The 13,705-nt window shown below is 44.2% G+C and overlaps 1 protein-coding gene across 1 annotated transcript in view; it reads left to right on the top strand.

Annotated features, from left to right (window-relative positions):
• The first annotated feature begins 11,618 nt into the window (after positions 1 to 11,618).
• The window catches only part of LOC130100740 (corticotropin-releasing factor receptor 2), a 95,254-nt gene continuing 93,167 nt past the window's right edge, over positions 11,619 to 13,705 (top strand). Inside the window, exons 1-2 of the mRNA XM_056266329.1 lie at positions 11,619 to 11,867; positions 11,956 to 12,075. Coding sequence (XP_056122304.1) covers positions 11,747 to 11,867; positions 11,956 to 12,075 — 241 coding nt within the window. The 5' untranslated portion in view covers positions 11,619 to 11,746. The remainder of the gene's footprint in view (positions 11,868 to 11,955; positions 12,076 to 13,705) is intronic.

Consider the following 13,705-nt stretch of genomic DNA (forward strand, 5'->3'; position numbering starts at 1 on the left):
TCACCACAATTTCACATTTTTCCTTGAAAAAATTTCTTCATGTCTTAAAATATCTTGAATGTAACTCGACACCCTCGCCTCATTTAGTATGTGTGGTTCTATGAATATACAGATGAGCCCCGCCTCCACTCACTCACTCAGCTCAGAGATCCACTGGTTGACGATCACACGTTGATCTGGTTGGTTACAAGGTCGTTTGTGACGTCAGAAACACCAGCGATTTCAAACCGTGTTTTTGAGACTGTCTTTGGTTCACTGCAGTTTTAAGGAGAAAGTACTCAGCAATGCTGTCGACTTATGAATTTACACATGGTTTGTCTTAAAGCATATTAAAACACCACATAGACATATAAACAACATTAGAAACTGGATTTTCACCACAGGGACTTTAAGAAAAACAGCATACTGCATATTTTTCAGTTAAACTGTTCTCCTAAACACAGACCCCCAAAACTCCAACATTGTAGGACAACATACTGTTGTAAATGTATATAACATTTTTTAATCTTTCATCTATCTAAAAAAAAGAGGTATATTTACACTAAGAGCAAACAGCCTGGCATTTAGCAGAGGCTATACACTAACTCCGCCCCCCATTGCCTGGCAAAATTACAAAACAAACGTCTCAGGTTACGACTGTAACCTCTGTTCCCTGAGAACAGGGTACGAGACACTGCGTCGAATGACGCTTTGGGGAACGCCTCAGGCGTGACAGGTGTCTGAAACTGCAATCGAATCACGGCAATCCTATTGACCTGCGACAGCCCATGATGTCATCATCGTGCGACCCGGAAGCATAAAAGGGGTGTCTTGCAAACATGACATTCATCTTATCGTCTGAAGGGACTGTTTGGTAGGCAGGCCCAAAGGCATGGCAAGGAGACGCATTGTCTCGTTCCCTATTCTCAATGGAAATGCTCTGGCTTCACGAGAGCATACTACGAAACCCAAAAAAAGGAAGTGAAGGTTAGAACTTCCCGATCGACCCGAGCCATAGTGGTGCGAGGTAGAATAATACAGAACTGAGAGTGGGGTACTCACTACCTACCCTGTATCAACAGGGGAGTACCATCACCTAACCCTGAGATTCAACTGGGTTCGGGCCTACCAGTGGCTCTAGGGGTAACAGAACCTTATCTGCACCCATCCTAGGGAAGTGGTGCTTGATTGCAAGCAACCCACCTTACAACCCATTGCTTGAGCTGGTAGCTCAGCAAGCTGAGTGGAGCCTATTCTGGTGGCCTGGGTCCATACACTAGTTCTGCACGGCGAGGTCGGGCACACAACAAACCAGTCTCTTCGTGAGGCGAAAGATGGCCTGAACCCTGCTCAAAAAAGACCTATTGTACCTTATTGAAGGCCTAACCCTTGGTCTTTACTGCTCATGCCTCTGCATCAACCTGCATTACTTTTCTCACCCCCGAATGCAGAGAAGGGGGCGGGTCTTGGCCAAACGACTCCCACCATGGGAGGAGGCTGTCATATAGGGATGCTTAAAAAGCCTACTTTCACATAGTGAAGGGCCAGAGGCAGAAATGCTTTAGCAGAATGCCTCCAGTATCCCTAGGCCAGCTACTACGGGGGCCCTGGTAAGGGCCAGCCTGTAAGCATAGATCTACCAGAGGGCTCAGAGGAGCCACAGCCTCAAGACAGAGATGTCTCATATGAGGGCTGCAAAAAAACGCTCAGCCTGTATGAAAATAGCTCAGGAGAGCGATGTACTCAGGACCAAACAATGTCAGACGGTCCCGTGGGCTGGACATAAGATCTACCTGAACTCCAGCGTCAGTCTACACTCCAAAACCAAAAAAACGTTCTTTTTTTTCTCTTTTTTTTTTTGGGAGGAGACAAACTACTCTACCCCGAGTAGGCTAATAGCCCAAGGGCTAACACAGATGTGTCTCAGAAATAAAATAAGCAGCATAAAACACGTCCATTCTTTCTAAAATGACGTTCTGCCGCTTAGCGCTCCGCTAACATTCCATTTATGTGAATGAGCGGCGGCCTCAAAAAGCTCTCATCATGAGAGGAAGCCTAAGCTATTAACATAGTTCCTTACAACTAGAATGAGCGGTGGCACACCCTGTGAATACACAAAAAGGAAGCCATCACATACTCACAAAAGACGCCCATATAATTGGTGCTTCTTTATATCGTTCTAACCACCTAACAGGGGAACTTCAGGGCCCTAATATCCAAGTTTACCTTACCTTACCTTAATGTACAATAACATGACCCCATAACTCTACACAGGGAACAAAAGGTCTGTAGAGAAATACATTTTTGTGTTAGTTGCATACAAAAAAATGTTTCTTAGAGAAGACCACTCAGCTCACCTGCGGCGTGCGGAGTGAAGACTCAACAGATGATTCTCTATGAACATGGGGTCTACCACTTTACATGCCTGAAAGAGGCTCTCTCACTAACCAAGCCAAGCCGGGCCATCAGAACATCATTCTCATCATGGGCCCAAGCCTGATGTAAGAAACGCCTGGAAAGTCTGGAAGAGAGGAGAGGGCTGAGATGTAACACACCCTCCGGGGAGGTGATCCATCACTGATGCTGCGTGTGTTTGTGCTGGATCACCTCCCTCAGATCCCTCTTCTTGCGGGAGTCACGCCTCTTCTGCGACCTGCTCCTCCATGGAGGGGGCGCACGAGAGGCGACACTGGCTCTCTGGCCCTGTCTACGGTCCTCAGACCATGAAGGGCCAGGCCCTCCCGCCTGTCTGGGTGTGGATCCGGATCTCAGCGTTATACAAGTCCTGAAAGCAGCTGAGCGCGCCATCGCCTTGAACTTTCCAACCACCGCCTTCACGGAGGTGCTAAAAAGTTCAGAGGGCGAAACCGGCGAGTCGAGGAGAAAGGCCTTCTCTTTCTCCCCGATGTCAGCCAGGTTTAACCACAGATGCTTCTACGTGGCCACCATCGCCGCCATCGACCGACCGATCGCAGCGGCAGTATGTTTAGTGGTCCGGAGAGCAAGATCTGTGGTGCGGTGCAGCTCAGCAACCGCCTCAGGGTACATCCCTGCCCCCTGGTCGAGATACCCCAGCAGGTTGGCCTGGTACGCCTGCAACACCACCAAGACACGAGATAGTTTGCTAACGTCTCGTCAATAGGCGGCATCGACACATACCCATGCTCTCCGATCCCCTCAACATCAGTGAAACTCAACATCCGGGCAGAGTATGGGTTCCTCCTTGCTCTCTCCATCTCTGTGTGAAGATCAGGAAGGAATGGAAGGCTCGCCTAAGCTGGTGGTCTATGGCCGGGGAGAAACCGATCGTCAAGCCTGTCGCGAGCTGAACTGAAGAAATTATTGAGGAAGTGGAAATAAAATGCTTAATGGGTATTTAATAGGCTTATCCTTTAAATCGGATGTAGTGTCCTTGCATTGATCGGACAGGCTGGCACATTGTGAAGCGTGCAGCTTATATTGTTACCACGGTACAACCATTCCTGAGCATTCAAGGAGTCCTGTCTGCCCTTTCTGAATTACCCCAGCACGACACTGTCACACAAGAGGCTCTATGTATCATAATGATTTTATGTATAGTAGAGTTTTTGACAGTTATATAATAAAGGTTTGAAAAGGTCCATTTTATGTCTCTTATTATTTTAAGTGTGTCTGTCTTTAAGAAATATATGGTTGGCCTGTCATGTGAAACAGGAAGTACACCTGTAACCATGGCAAACAGTTGGACGGTCACTAAATACAATGACCACTGTTCTGGATTATGGACTTAATTTTCCAGACACAAACTTCAGGGATTTGAATCATCATGTTATTGGACTGTATCTATAGTGGTCATTGGGTGAGGCATCATGAGTGAGGGCCTCTCGGCTGGTTGAGGACCAAGCAGCAGTGTGGAACCAGACCAGGATTTTTCTTCTTTTCCTCTCTGCCTTCTTTTGTCTCAGTCTCTCCTCATCCTTCTGTCTTCTTTTCTCTCCCTCGTCTGACCTTACTCCCAGGTGCTGTGTCCTGCGAGGGGCGATGGGGTATGTGGCAAGCAGGCCGGTGGCGCGAGTGCTAATGATCGTCACCTGTGCACCACACCGGTCTCGAGTCCCACGGAGGAGCTCCATAAGGATAAAAGGAGAAGTGACGAAAGTGAAGGACGACAGAGGACCAGGCCTGGACTATTTATGTTGTGTTTTGTTTATGTTTGTGCAGCAGTTGTCCTAGTGGGGCTGCCGCTTTACTCTGGTTTTGTTGTTTGTTATTTTGATATTAAAGTTTTGTTGAATGTTCGCCGGTTCCCGCCTCCTCCTTCCCTGAACTTTAACTTTGCTACAATATTGTATTAAATTACTCATAAAATCCCTGTTCTCTAATTTTTATTTCTTTGCTCTCATGGCCTGGACTGCGTTTCCCAAAAGCATTGTAAGCCTAAGTTGATCGTAGAGACCTATTGGTGGCAATTGTTCTACGATCAACTTAAGCTTACGATGCTTTTGGGAAACCCAACCCTGGTCACTACGCTGTCCAAAGTACTCGCTGAGGGGCTGAGAGGGTGATGAAGATTGAATGTTGATTTTGTTTTTGGTCGTGATTGTAAAGATAGTGGTAGATAGAATGCATTTATATATACACTGTTAAGACTGAAATAAGAGTTAACAATGTTAAATATAACAGTGATAATAAAGTAATTGCTGTAAAGTAATTGGCCATAACATGTTTTCAGCATTTCAACAACAAAAAGTGCCTGCACGGTGGAAGCCGTCTACAGTGATTCCAGTGCTAAAAAAACATAATGCACAGACATTAGAGGACTTTAGACCTGTGGCGTTTACATCTTTAGTTATGAAATGTTTTTAAAAATTAATAAAGAGAGAAATTATGCTAAGGACTTTTCTAGATCCCCTTCAATTTGCATATAGGGCTAAGCGAGGTGTTGAGGATGCAGCAGTAACTCTCTTACATTGAGTACTTCAGCATTTGGATAAGCTGAAAACATTTGGTAAATTACTTTTTATTGATTTTTCATCTGCTTTCAATACCATTCAGCCACATATTTTAGTCGAGAAACTCATTAATGAATTTAAGTTGGAGACTTAGGATGGATTTTAGATTTCCTTGTGCAGAGAATACAGCGAGTTTCTGAATGGTTGGTGTCATCTACTGGTTCACATCAATGATGTGTCCTCTCTCCTTTATTATTTATCTTGTACACAATTTATTGCAGGAGTAGTTTTAGAAATAGGCTTATTATAAAATGTTCTGATGATTCTGTAATTGTTAGCCTATTGAGTCAATGCATGGTCCTGTGGTTGATGATTTTAATATTTGGTGTCAGAATGCTTTTTTATAACTTAATGTTCTTAAAACCAAGGAGATTTTTATTTATTATTTTTTTATTTCAGGTTTATTTAACAGGGACAATGCACACTAATAATACATAATTAAATGTACAGGGTGCCAGAATTAGCCAGTAGGCTATTTTACATCTGCTGTCCCTGGACAGATCTTGATATGTCACACCTAAAAAAACCAAAAAAACAATATAGCTGGGACAATAACCAACAACAGAGGTTTCACCTATCTAAACACAAAAGAACACAATAAGCCAGCCAACCTCATTGGTATAGCACAAAAAACACAAACAAACAAACAAACGAACGAACAAGCAAACAAACAGATGACTATTGATTTTAGCTCGGAGGAAATCTATACATTATAAGCAAAGTATCAATGGAGTGGGTATTGAGAGTATTCGGACACTGTCTTAGATAACAAATTGTATTTTTCTCCAAATACTGAAGCTTTGTGTAAGAGGGGGCAGCAAAGATTGAATTGCTTGATAAATAATAATGAATAAATAAGGGTGAACTGAATTGAACTGAAACCCACATACAACAGAGCATGCAACACAATCCTACTGGGGAAAAAAACAAAAACAAAGAATCCCACACAAACTGAAATCTCAACAATGATCTGAGCGGTACTCCAGAAAGCAAGGTTAACTTACCGTCACATATACCCTGAACTCTCGGTTGATTTACCCAAACATTACTCAAGATGCCGAGGTAGTCTGAAAAGTTGCTAAATCTTCTAATTCTAATTCTAACGTGTACGGTCACACATAGGCCTATTATACATCGCCCTTTCTAGGCCTGTTGTTTCATACACAAACTCATCCAAGGCAGCTTGTAAATTCTTAAAACAGTGTATTTATATTACAGAATGACGCATCCGGTGTACGACTGGATCTGGCATTAAACACAGACTGTAGCTTGCTAGTAACCAACTGATGGTTATATTATGTGCAATCAATATTTGTGTTCCGTGAAAAAAAAATTCTTTCAAAGAAATGAAAGGTGGATTCAGAATGCCGTGTAATTCAAGAGAATGGTCAATGGAACACTTCTGAGAAATAAATAAAAACAAATCAATGAAATCAGTTTGTTTAAATGGCTCCCAGCAAGTGCAGGCATGGATATTAATTATGATACTTCATGATCTTGGTATTCAGAATGTCTGCAATGTCTGTGATAATAATATGTTTTTTGTTTTTTTTTATCAGACAAATGTTATTTCCTTTAAAAAGTGAAATACTCTCAGTTTCCCATTTCTCATTTTGTGCATCATGTGTTTTTATTTAAAATAAAAATTTCCTTATAATTGAGAATGAAGTTCCTTTTTTATGATCGGTCCACTCTTGTATCTATGGAAGCTCGTTTCTGCCATAGAATACATACAATTAAAATTGTAATTGCGATTTTCTTTTTTAATCTCACAATTCGGACTGTTTTCTTGCGATTGGGAGTTAATATCTCGCAATTCTGACTTTTCTTCCCAGAATTGCAAAATAAAAAAGTCACAATTACCTTTTTGTTTTCCCCTGGTGGAAACAAGCTTCCATATGAATCCTATGTTTAACTCTTCATGCTGTGTGTTCGCTGTGTTAGTCTACCCCTGTGTATATTAGTGTGTCACTGATTCTTGAGGGACTAAACATGTCCTACCAGCGCGGCTTTAACATGTAAACGCCGTCTTCCCAGTGTGATCATTTCTGTCAATAGTTATTGGATAAATCTGGCCATTTGTCTCATGTTTATTAAGCCAGCTACTACTGAGGGAAACATTGCTCCACTGCATAACACGGTTAAGATGGAAAAATATTCAATTTTGTCAACTCTGTTGTGTCCGATGGAGTGGACATGGGGAATTATGCATATGGGGAATTTTTCTAATGTTTTTTTTATGATTTTTATTTTTATTTGATTTAAATGCCATATTTTTATGTCTACTGCACACACACACACACACACACACACACACACACACACACACACACACACACACACACACACACACACACACACACACACACACACACAGCCTTTTTTAAAGACACCATGAAATTTGATGCTTGTCATCAATGTAAGCTCTTCCACACTGCAGCAGAACATGGAGATTTCATTAATGAAGGCTGGAAAACAGCAGGTGTGTTATCAAGGCCGTGCGATATCAACTGGACTCACAGTAACTCCTCGTTCTGCTGAAAGCTGTTCTCCACATTTATCCGATTCTCTGGTTCTTCTGAAGATGAGCACTTTGATGCTTTACTAATGATTCATAGCATGCAGTTATTTTAAAGTGTTACCAAAAAGATTTTAAGATAAAGAAACAAATTAATTAATAAAGAAAAAAAGTAGATCAAGAATTGTTTTGGAATGGGATCGTGACTCCCAGATTTGGAATCGAATGGGATGGTGATGTGCCAAAGATTCCCAGCACTACTGTACTTACACATGCGGCACACGGTGAATAACCCAGCACTACTGTACATACACATGTGGCACACGGTGAATAACCCAGCACTACTGTACATACACATGCGGCACACGGTGAACAACCCAGCACTACTGTACTTACACATGCGGCACACGGTGAATAACCCAGCACTACTGTACTTACACATGCGGCACACGGTGAATAACCCAGCACTACTGTACTTACACATGCGGCACACGGTGAATAACCCAGCACTACTGTACCTACACATGCGGCACACGGTGAATAACCCAGCACTACTGTACTTACACATGCGGCACACAGTGAATAACCCAGCACTACTGTACTTATACATGTGGCACACGGTGAATAACCCAGCACTACTGTACTTACACATGCGGCACACGGTGAATAAACCAGCACTACTGTACTTACACATGCGGCACACGGTGAATAACCCAGCACTACTGTACTTACACATGCGGCACACGGTGAATAACCCAGCACTACTGTACTTACACATGCGGCACACGGTGAATAACCCAGCACTACTGTACTTACACATGCGGCACACGGTGAATAACCCAGCAATACTGTACTTACACATGCGGCACACGGTGAATAACCCAGCACTACTGTACTTACACATGCGGCACACGGTGAATAACCCAGCACTACTGTACTTACACATGCGGCACACGGTGAATAACCCAGCACTACTGTACTTATACATGTGGCACACGGTGAATAACCCAGCACTACTGTACTTACACATGCGGCACACGGTGAATAACCCAGCACTACTGTACTTACACATGCGGCACACGGTGAATAACCCAGCACTACTGTACTTACACATGCGGCACACGGTGAATAACCCAGCACTACTGTACTTATACATGTGGCACACGGTGAATAACCCAGCACTACTGTACTTACACATGCGGCACACGGTGAATAACCAAGCACTACTGTACTTATACATGCGGCACACGGTGAATAACCCAGCACTACTGTACTTATACATGTGGCACACGGTGAATAACCCAGCACTACTGTACTTACACATGCGGCACACGGTGAATAACCCAGCACTACTGTAGTTACACATGCGGCACACGGTGAATAACCCAGCACTACTGTACTTACACATGCGGCACACGGTGAATAACCCAGCACTACTGTACTTATACATGTGGCACACGGTGAATAACCCAGCACTACTGTACTTACACATGCGGCACACGGTGAATAACCCAGCACTACTGTACTTATACATGCGGCACACGGTGAATAACCCAGCACTACAGTACTTACACATGCGGCACACGGTGAATAACCCAGCACTACTGTACTTACACATGCGGCACACGGTGAATAACCCAGCACTACTGTACTTACACATGCGGCACATGGTGAATAACCCAGCACTACTGTACTTACACATGCGGCACACGGTGAATAACCCAGCACTACTGTACTTACACATGCGGCACACGGTGAATAACCCAGCACTACTGTACTTATACATGTGGCACACGGTGAATAACCCAGCACTACTGTACTTACACATGCGGCACACAGTGAATAACCCAGCACTACTGTACTTACACATGCGGCACACGGTGAATAACCCAGCACTACTGTACTTACACATGCGGCACACGGTGAATAACCCAGCACTACTGTACTTACACATGCGGCACACGGTGAATAACCCAGCACTACTGTACTTACACATGCGGCACACGGTGAATAACCCAGCACTACTGTACTTACACATGCGGCACACGGTGAATAACCCAGCACTACTGTACTTACACATGCGGCACACGGTGAATAACCCAGCACTACTGTACTTATACATGTGGCACACGGTGAATAACCCAGCACTACTGTACTTACACATGCGGCACACGGTGAATAACCCAGCACTACTGTACTTACACATGCGGCACACGGTGAATAACCCAGCACTACTGTAATTACACATGCGGCACACGGTGAATAACCCAGCACTACTGTACTTACACATGCGGCACACGGTGAATAACCCAGCACTACTGTACTTACACATGCGGCACACGGTGAATAACCCAGCACTACTGTACTTACACATGCGGCACACGGTGAATAACCCAGCACTACTGTACTTACACATGCGGCACACGGTGAATAACCCAGCACTACTGTACTTACACATGTGGCACACGGTGAATAACCCAGCACTACTGTACTTACACATGCGGCACACGGTGAATAACCCAGCACTACTGTACTTACACATGCGGCACACGGTGAATAACCCAGCACTACTGTACTTACACATGCGGCACACGGTGAATAACCCAGCACTACTGTACTTACACATGCGGCACACGGTGAATAACCCACGCAGAAGCAGTTCATGATCAACACCCAGAAGATGGCTCCTACAAGAACACAAAGGCTGAAACATTTTCTTAACATTTCTGCCAGTTGTCTTAACCCGATCACTATTAGAGATTTTAAGCCTGAACAATACTAGTCTTTTATAACCAATCAACAAAAGGAAGGGACTTACACTACTGGTTAACTGAGGGGTTCACTTCTATGTGATGTGTCAACTCATAATCATAATAATCAACAGATGTGGACATCTTTGAAATAGATCAATTCTATGTTTTTTTTTATTTCGGTAAAAGATAGGATCACCAACAACTTTTACTAAATAAATAAATAAAAAAATCAGTCACAATTTCAATTCCACAGCCTACTCACACCAGTACTGTAGGATTAGTTCTCTCTTCTCTGCCTGCGTGTCCAGGTTTTCCCATTGTGGAGGAATGTAAAGTTAGAAATAAAATTATTATGTCTGTGGAGAGTCCTCATAAAACAAACAAAAAAACAAACAGAAAACTGTCTCTGTGCGTGAGGAATCTCTATTAAGGAATGATTTTAACCCCAAAAGAGCCCTCAAGACATGCTTTTGTTGCTTGGTATAAGGTAAATTGCACTACATATTAAAAATAATTTTTAAATGTAAAAATGTTCTTGCTCGGTAATCTATATCTGACTTAAAATGTCAAAATATAAAACCGTATTAAAGCCATTGTTTTTGGAAAGTAATACAAATAATAGGCTATAAATGTAATTGACCCATTGTTCGGGCAGTGTCACCTTCTCCTTAATCTGTTGGTCCGGGTCCATTACTGTAAAACAAAATAACTCCCTTTCCAGGTGAATTACAGTGAGCTCTGAGCAGAACGGGCTGGAGGAGCTTCATCAGCAGCAGATGCTGAAGAGTCGCATCTCTCATGCCAGATAGTGCTCACCCTTACAGGCTGGATTCAGATGTTCACACTGATCACGCTTTACACTCCCACAACAGATATACACACTCGTCTGTGCCTGCAGCCATTCTGCTTCTTAACTCTATAAAGAAACATAGATAACTTATTGACATAGGCTACTATTTATTGATTGTTTACTGTTTTTTTTTTAATCGTTTTTAATTATGCCTGCAATGTAGGCAATGTATTGTGTGTGTGATTGTGTGTGATTTGTATTATTCTGCTGCACAACAAATTGCCCCATTGGGGAAAATAGTAATTTGAACTTGAACTTGAATATATTTCTCCATAATATGTGGGCTATTATTAATCCTTCAACTAGTCTTGTTATCATCATTGTTCAGTATAGCCTACATTGTCTGAGAGTGCTGTGTTCTCATGTCAAACGTGTCTGAGTAAAATTTATTACTCAATATCTTACGACTGTAACGGGCAGTGACGAAAACATCTCCAGAGGAAACATTCCCGCTCTGATCCTTGACATTCCATTATGACATCACCGTCAGTCTGTCAGAGGACGCGCGCACAGAACATTACTCCCGCTGTGGCACGCGCGCGAGGAGCACTCATCATCATCATCATCAGTGAGGAGGAAGACACCGGATCAAGTTAGCAGGGAGGAAGACTCTTCTACTGAACCCTTTATTTGTGCTCGAGTTCCGCGTTTAATCATGGATGCGTCGCTCTTCCAGTTCTTCATTGAGGAATTCGGCGACTCCAACTGCACTCTTGTGGACGCGTTTCAGCACACTTTATACGGGAACGCGTCTTTCGCGTCGATGAGTGTCGATGGTGGGGATTGTATTCTTTATTAGCGCATTTGTGTTATTCAGTCCTTGTGATGCACATTAATCAGCATCGGTTATATATTTCCTCTAAGGCATCTATTGTAACTCCACCACGGATGAGATCGGAACTTGCTGGCCGAGAAGCAACTCTGGGCGGATCATCGAGCGGCCGTGCCCGGAGTTCATCAACGGCGTCAAGTACAACACCACCAGTAAGAGCTCCTGTGCACTAAACACATCCGAGGAGTACAGTAGGACAGCTGTGTCTGAGTACAGTAGTACAGTAGGACAGGTGTGTCTGAGTACAGTAGTACAGTAGGACAGGTGTGTCTGAGTACAGTAGGACAGGTGTGTCTGAGTACAGTAGGACAGGTGTGTGTGAGTACAGCAGGACAGGTGTGTCTGAGTACAGTAGTACAGTAGGACAGCTGTGTCTGAGTACAGTAGTACAGTAGGACAGCTGTGTCTGAGTACAGTAGGACAGGTGTGTGTGAGTACAGTAGGACAGGTGTGTCTGAGTACAGTAGGACAGGTGTGTGTGAGTACAGCGGGACAGGTGTGTCTGAGTACAGTAGGACAGGTGTGTCTGAGTACAGTAGGACAGGTGTGTCTGAGTACAGTAGGACAGGTGTGTGTGAGTACAGCAGGACAGGTGTGTCTGAGTACAGTAGGACAGGTGTGTCTGAGTACAGTAGGACAGGTGTGTCTGAGTACAGTAGGACAGGTGTGTCTGAGTACAGTAGGACAGGTGTGTCTGAGTACAGTAGGACAGGTGTGTCTGAGTACAGTAGGACAGGTGTGTCTGAGTACAGTAGGACAGGTGTGTGTGAGTACAGCGGGACAGGTGTGTCTGAGTACAGTAGGACAGGTGTGTCTGAGTACAGTAGGACAGGTGTGTCTGAGTACAGTAGGACAGGTGTGTGTGAGTACAGCAGGACAGGTGTGTCTGAGTACAGTAGGACAGGTGTGTCTGAGTACAGTAGGACAGGTGTGTCTGAGTACAGTAGGACAGGTGTGTCTGAGTACAGTAGGACAGGTGTGTCTGAGTACAGTAGGACAGGTGTGTGTGAGTACAGCAGGACAGGTGTGTCTGAGTACAGTAGTACAGTAGGACAGGTGTGTGTGAGTACAGCAGGACAGGTGTGTCTGAGTACAGTAGGACAGGTGTGTCTGAGTACAGTAGGACAGGTGTGTCTGAGTACAGCAGGACAGGTGTGTGTGAGTACAGTAGGACAGGTGTGTCTGAGTACAGTAGGACAGGTGTGTCTGAGTACAGTAGGACAGGTGTGTCTGAGTACAGTAGGACAGGTGTGTCTGAGTACAGTAGGACAGGTGTGTGTGAGTACAGTAGGACAGGTGTGTCTGAGTACAGTAGGACAGGTGTGTCTGAGTACAGTAGGACAGGTGTGTGTGAGTACAGTAGGACAGGTGTGTGTGAGTACAGCAGGACAGGTGTGTCTGAGTACAGTAGGACAGGTGTGTGTGAGTACAGCAGGACAGGTGTGTCTGAGTACAGTAGGACAGGTGTGTGTGAGTACAGTAGGACAGGTGTGTGTGAGTACAGCAGGACAGGTGTGTGTGAGTACAGCAGGACAGGTGTGTCTGAGTACAGTAGGACAGGTGTGTCTGAGTACAGTAGGACAGGTGTGTCTGAGTACAGTAGGACAGGTGTGTCTGAGTACAGTAGGACAGGTGTGTGTGAGTACAGCAGGACAGGTGTGTCTGAGTACAGTAGGACAGGTGTGTCTGAGTACAGTAGGACAGGTGTGTCTGAGTACAGTAGGACAGGTGTGTGTGAGTACAGTAGGACAGGTGTGTGTGAGTACAGCAGGACAGGTGTGT

Source organism: Rhinichthys klamathensis, unplaced genomic scaffold, assembly GCF_029890125.1.
Source record: "Rhinichthys klamathensis goyatoka isolate OS25496 unplaced genomic scaffold, OSU_Roscu_1.1 h1tg000011l_1, whole genome shotgun sequence".
Classification (NCBI taxonomy): Eukaryota; Metazoa; Chordata; class Actinopteri; order Cypriniformes; family Leuciscidae; genus Rhinichthys; species Rhinichthys klamathensis.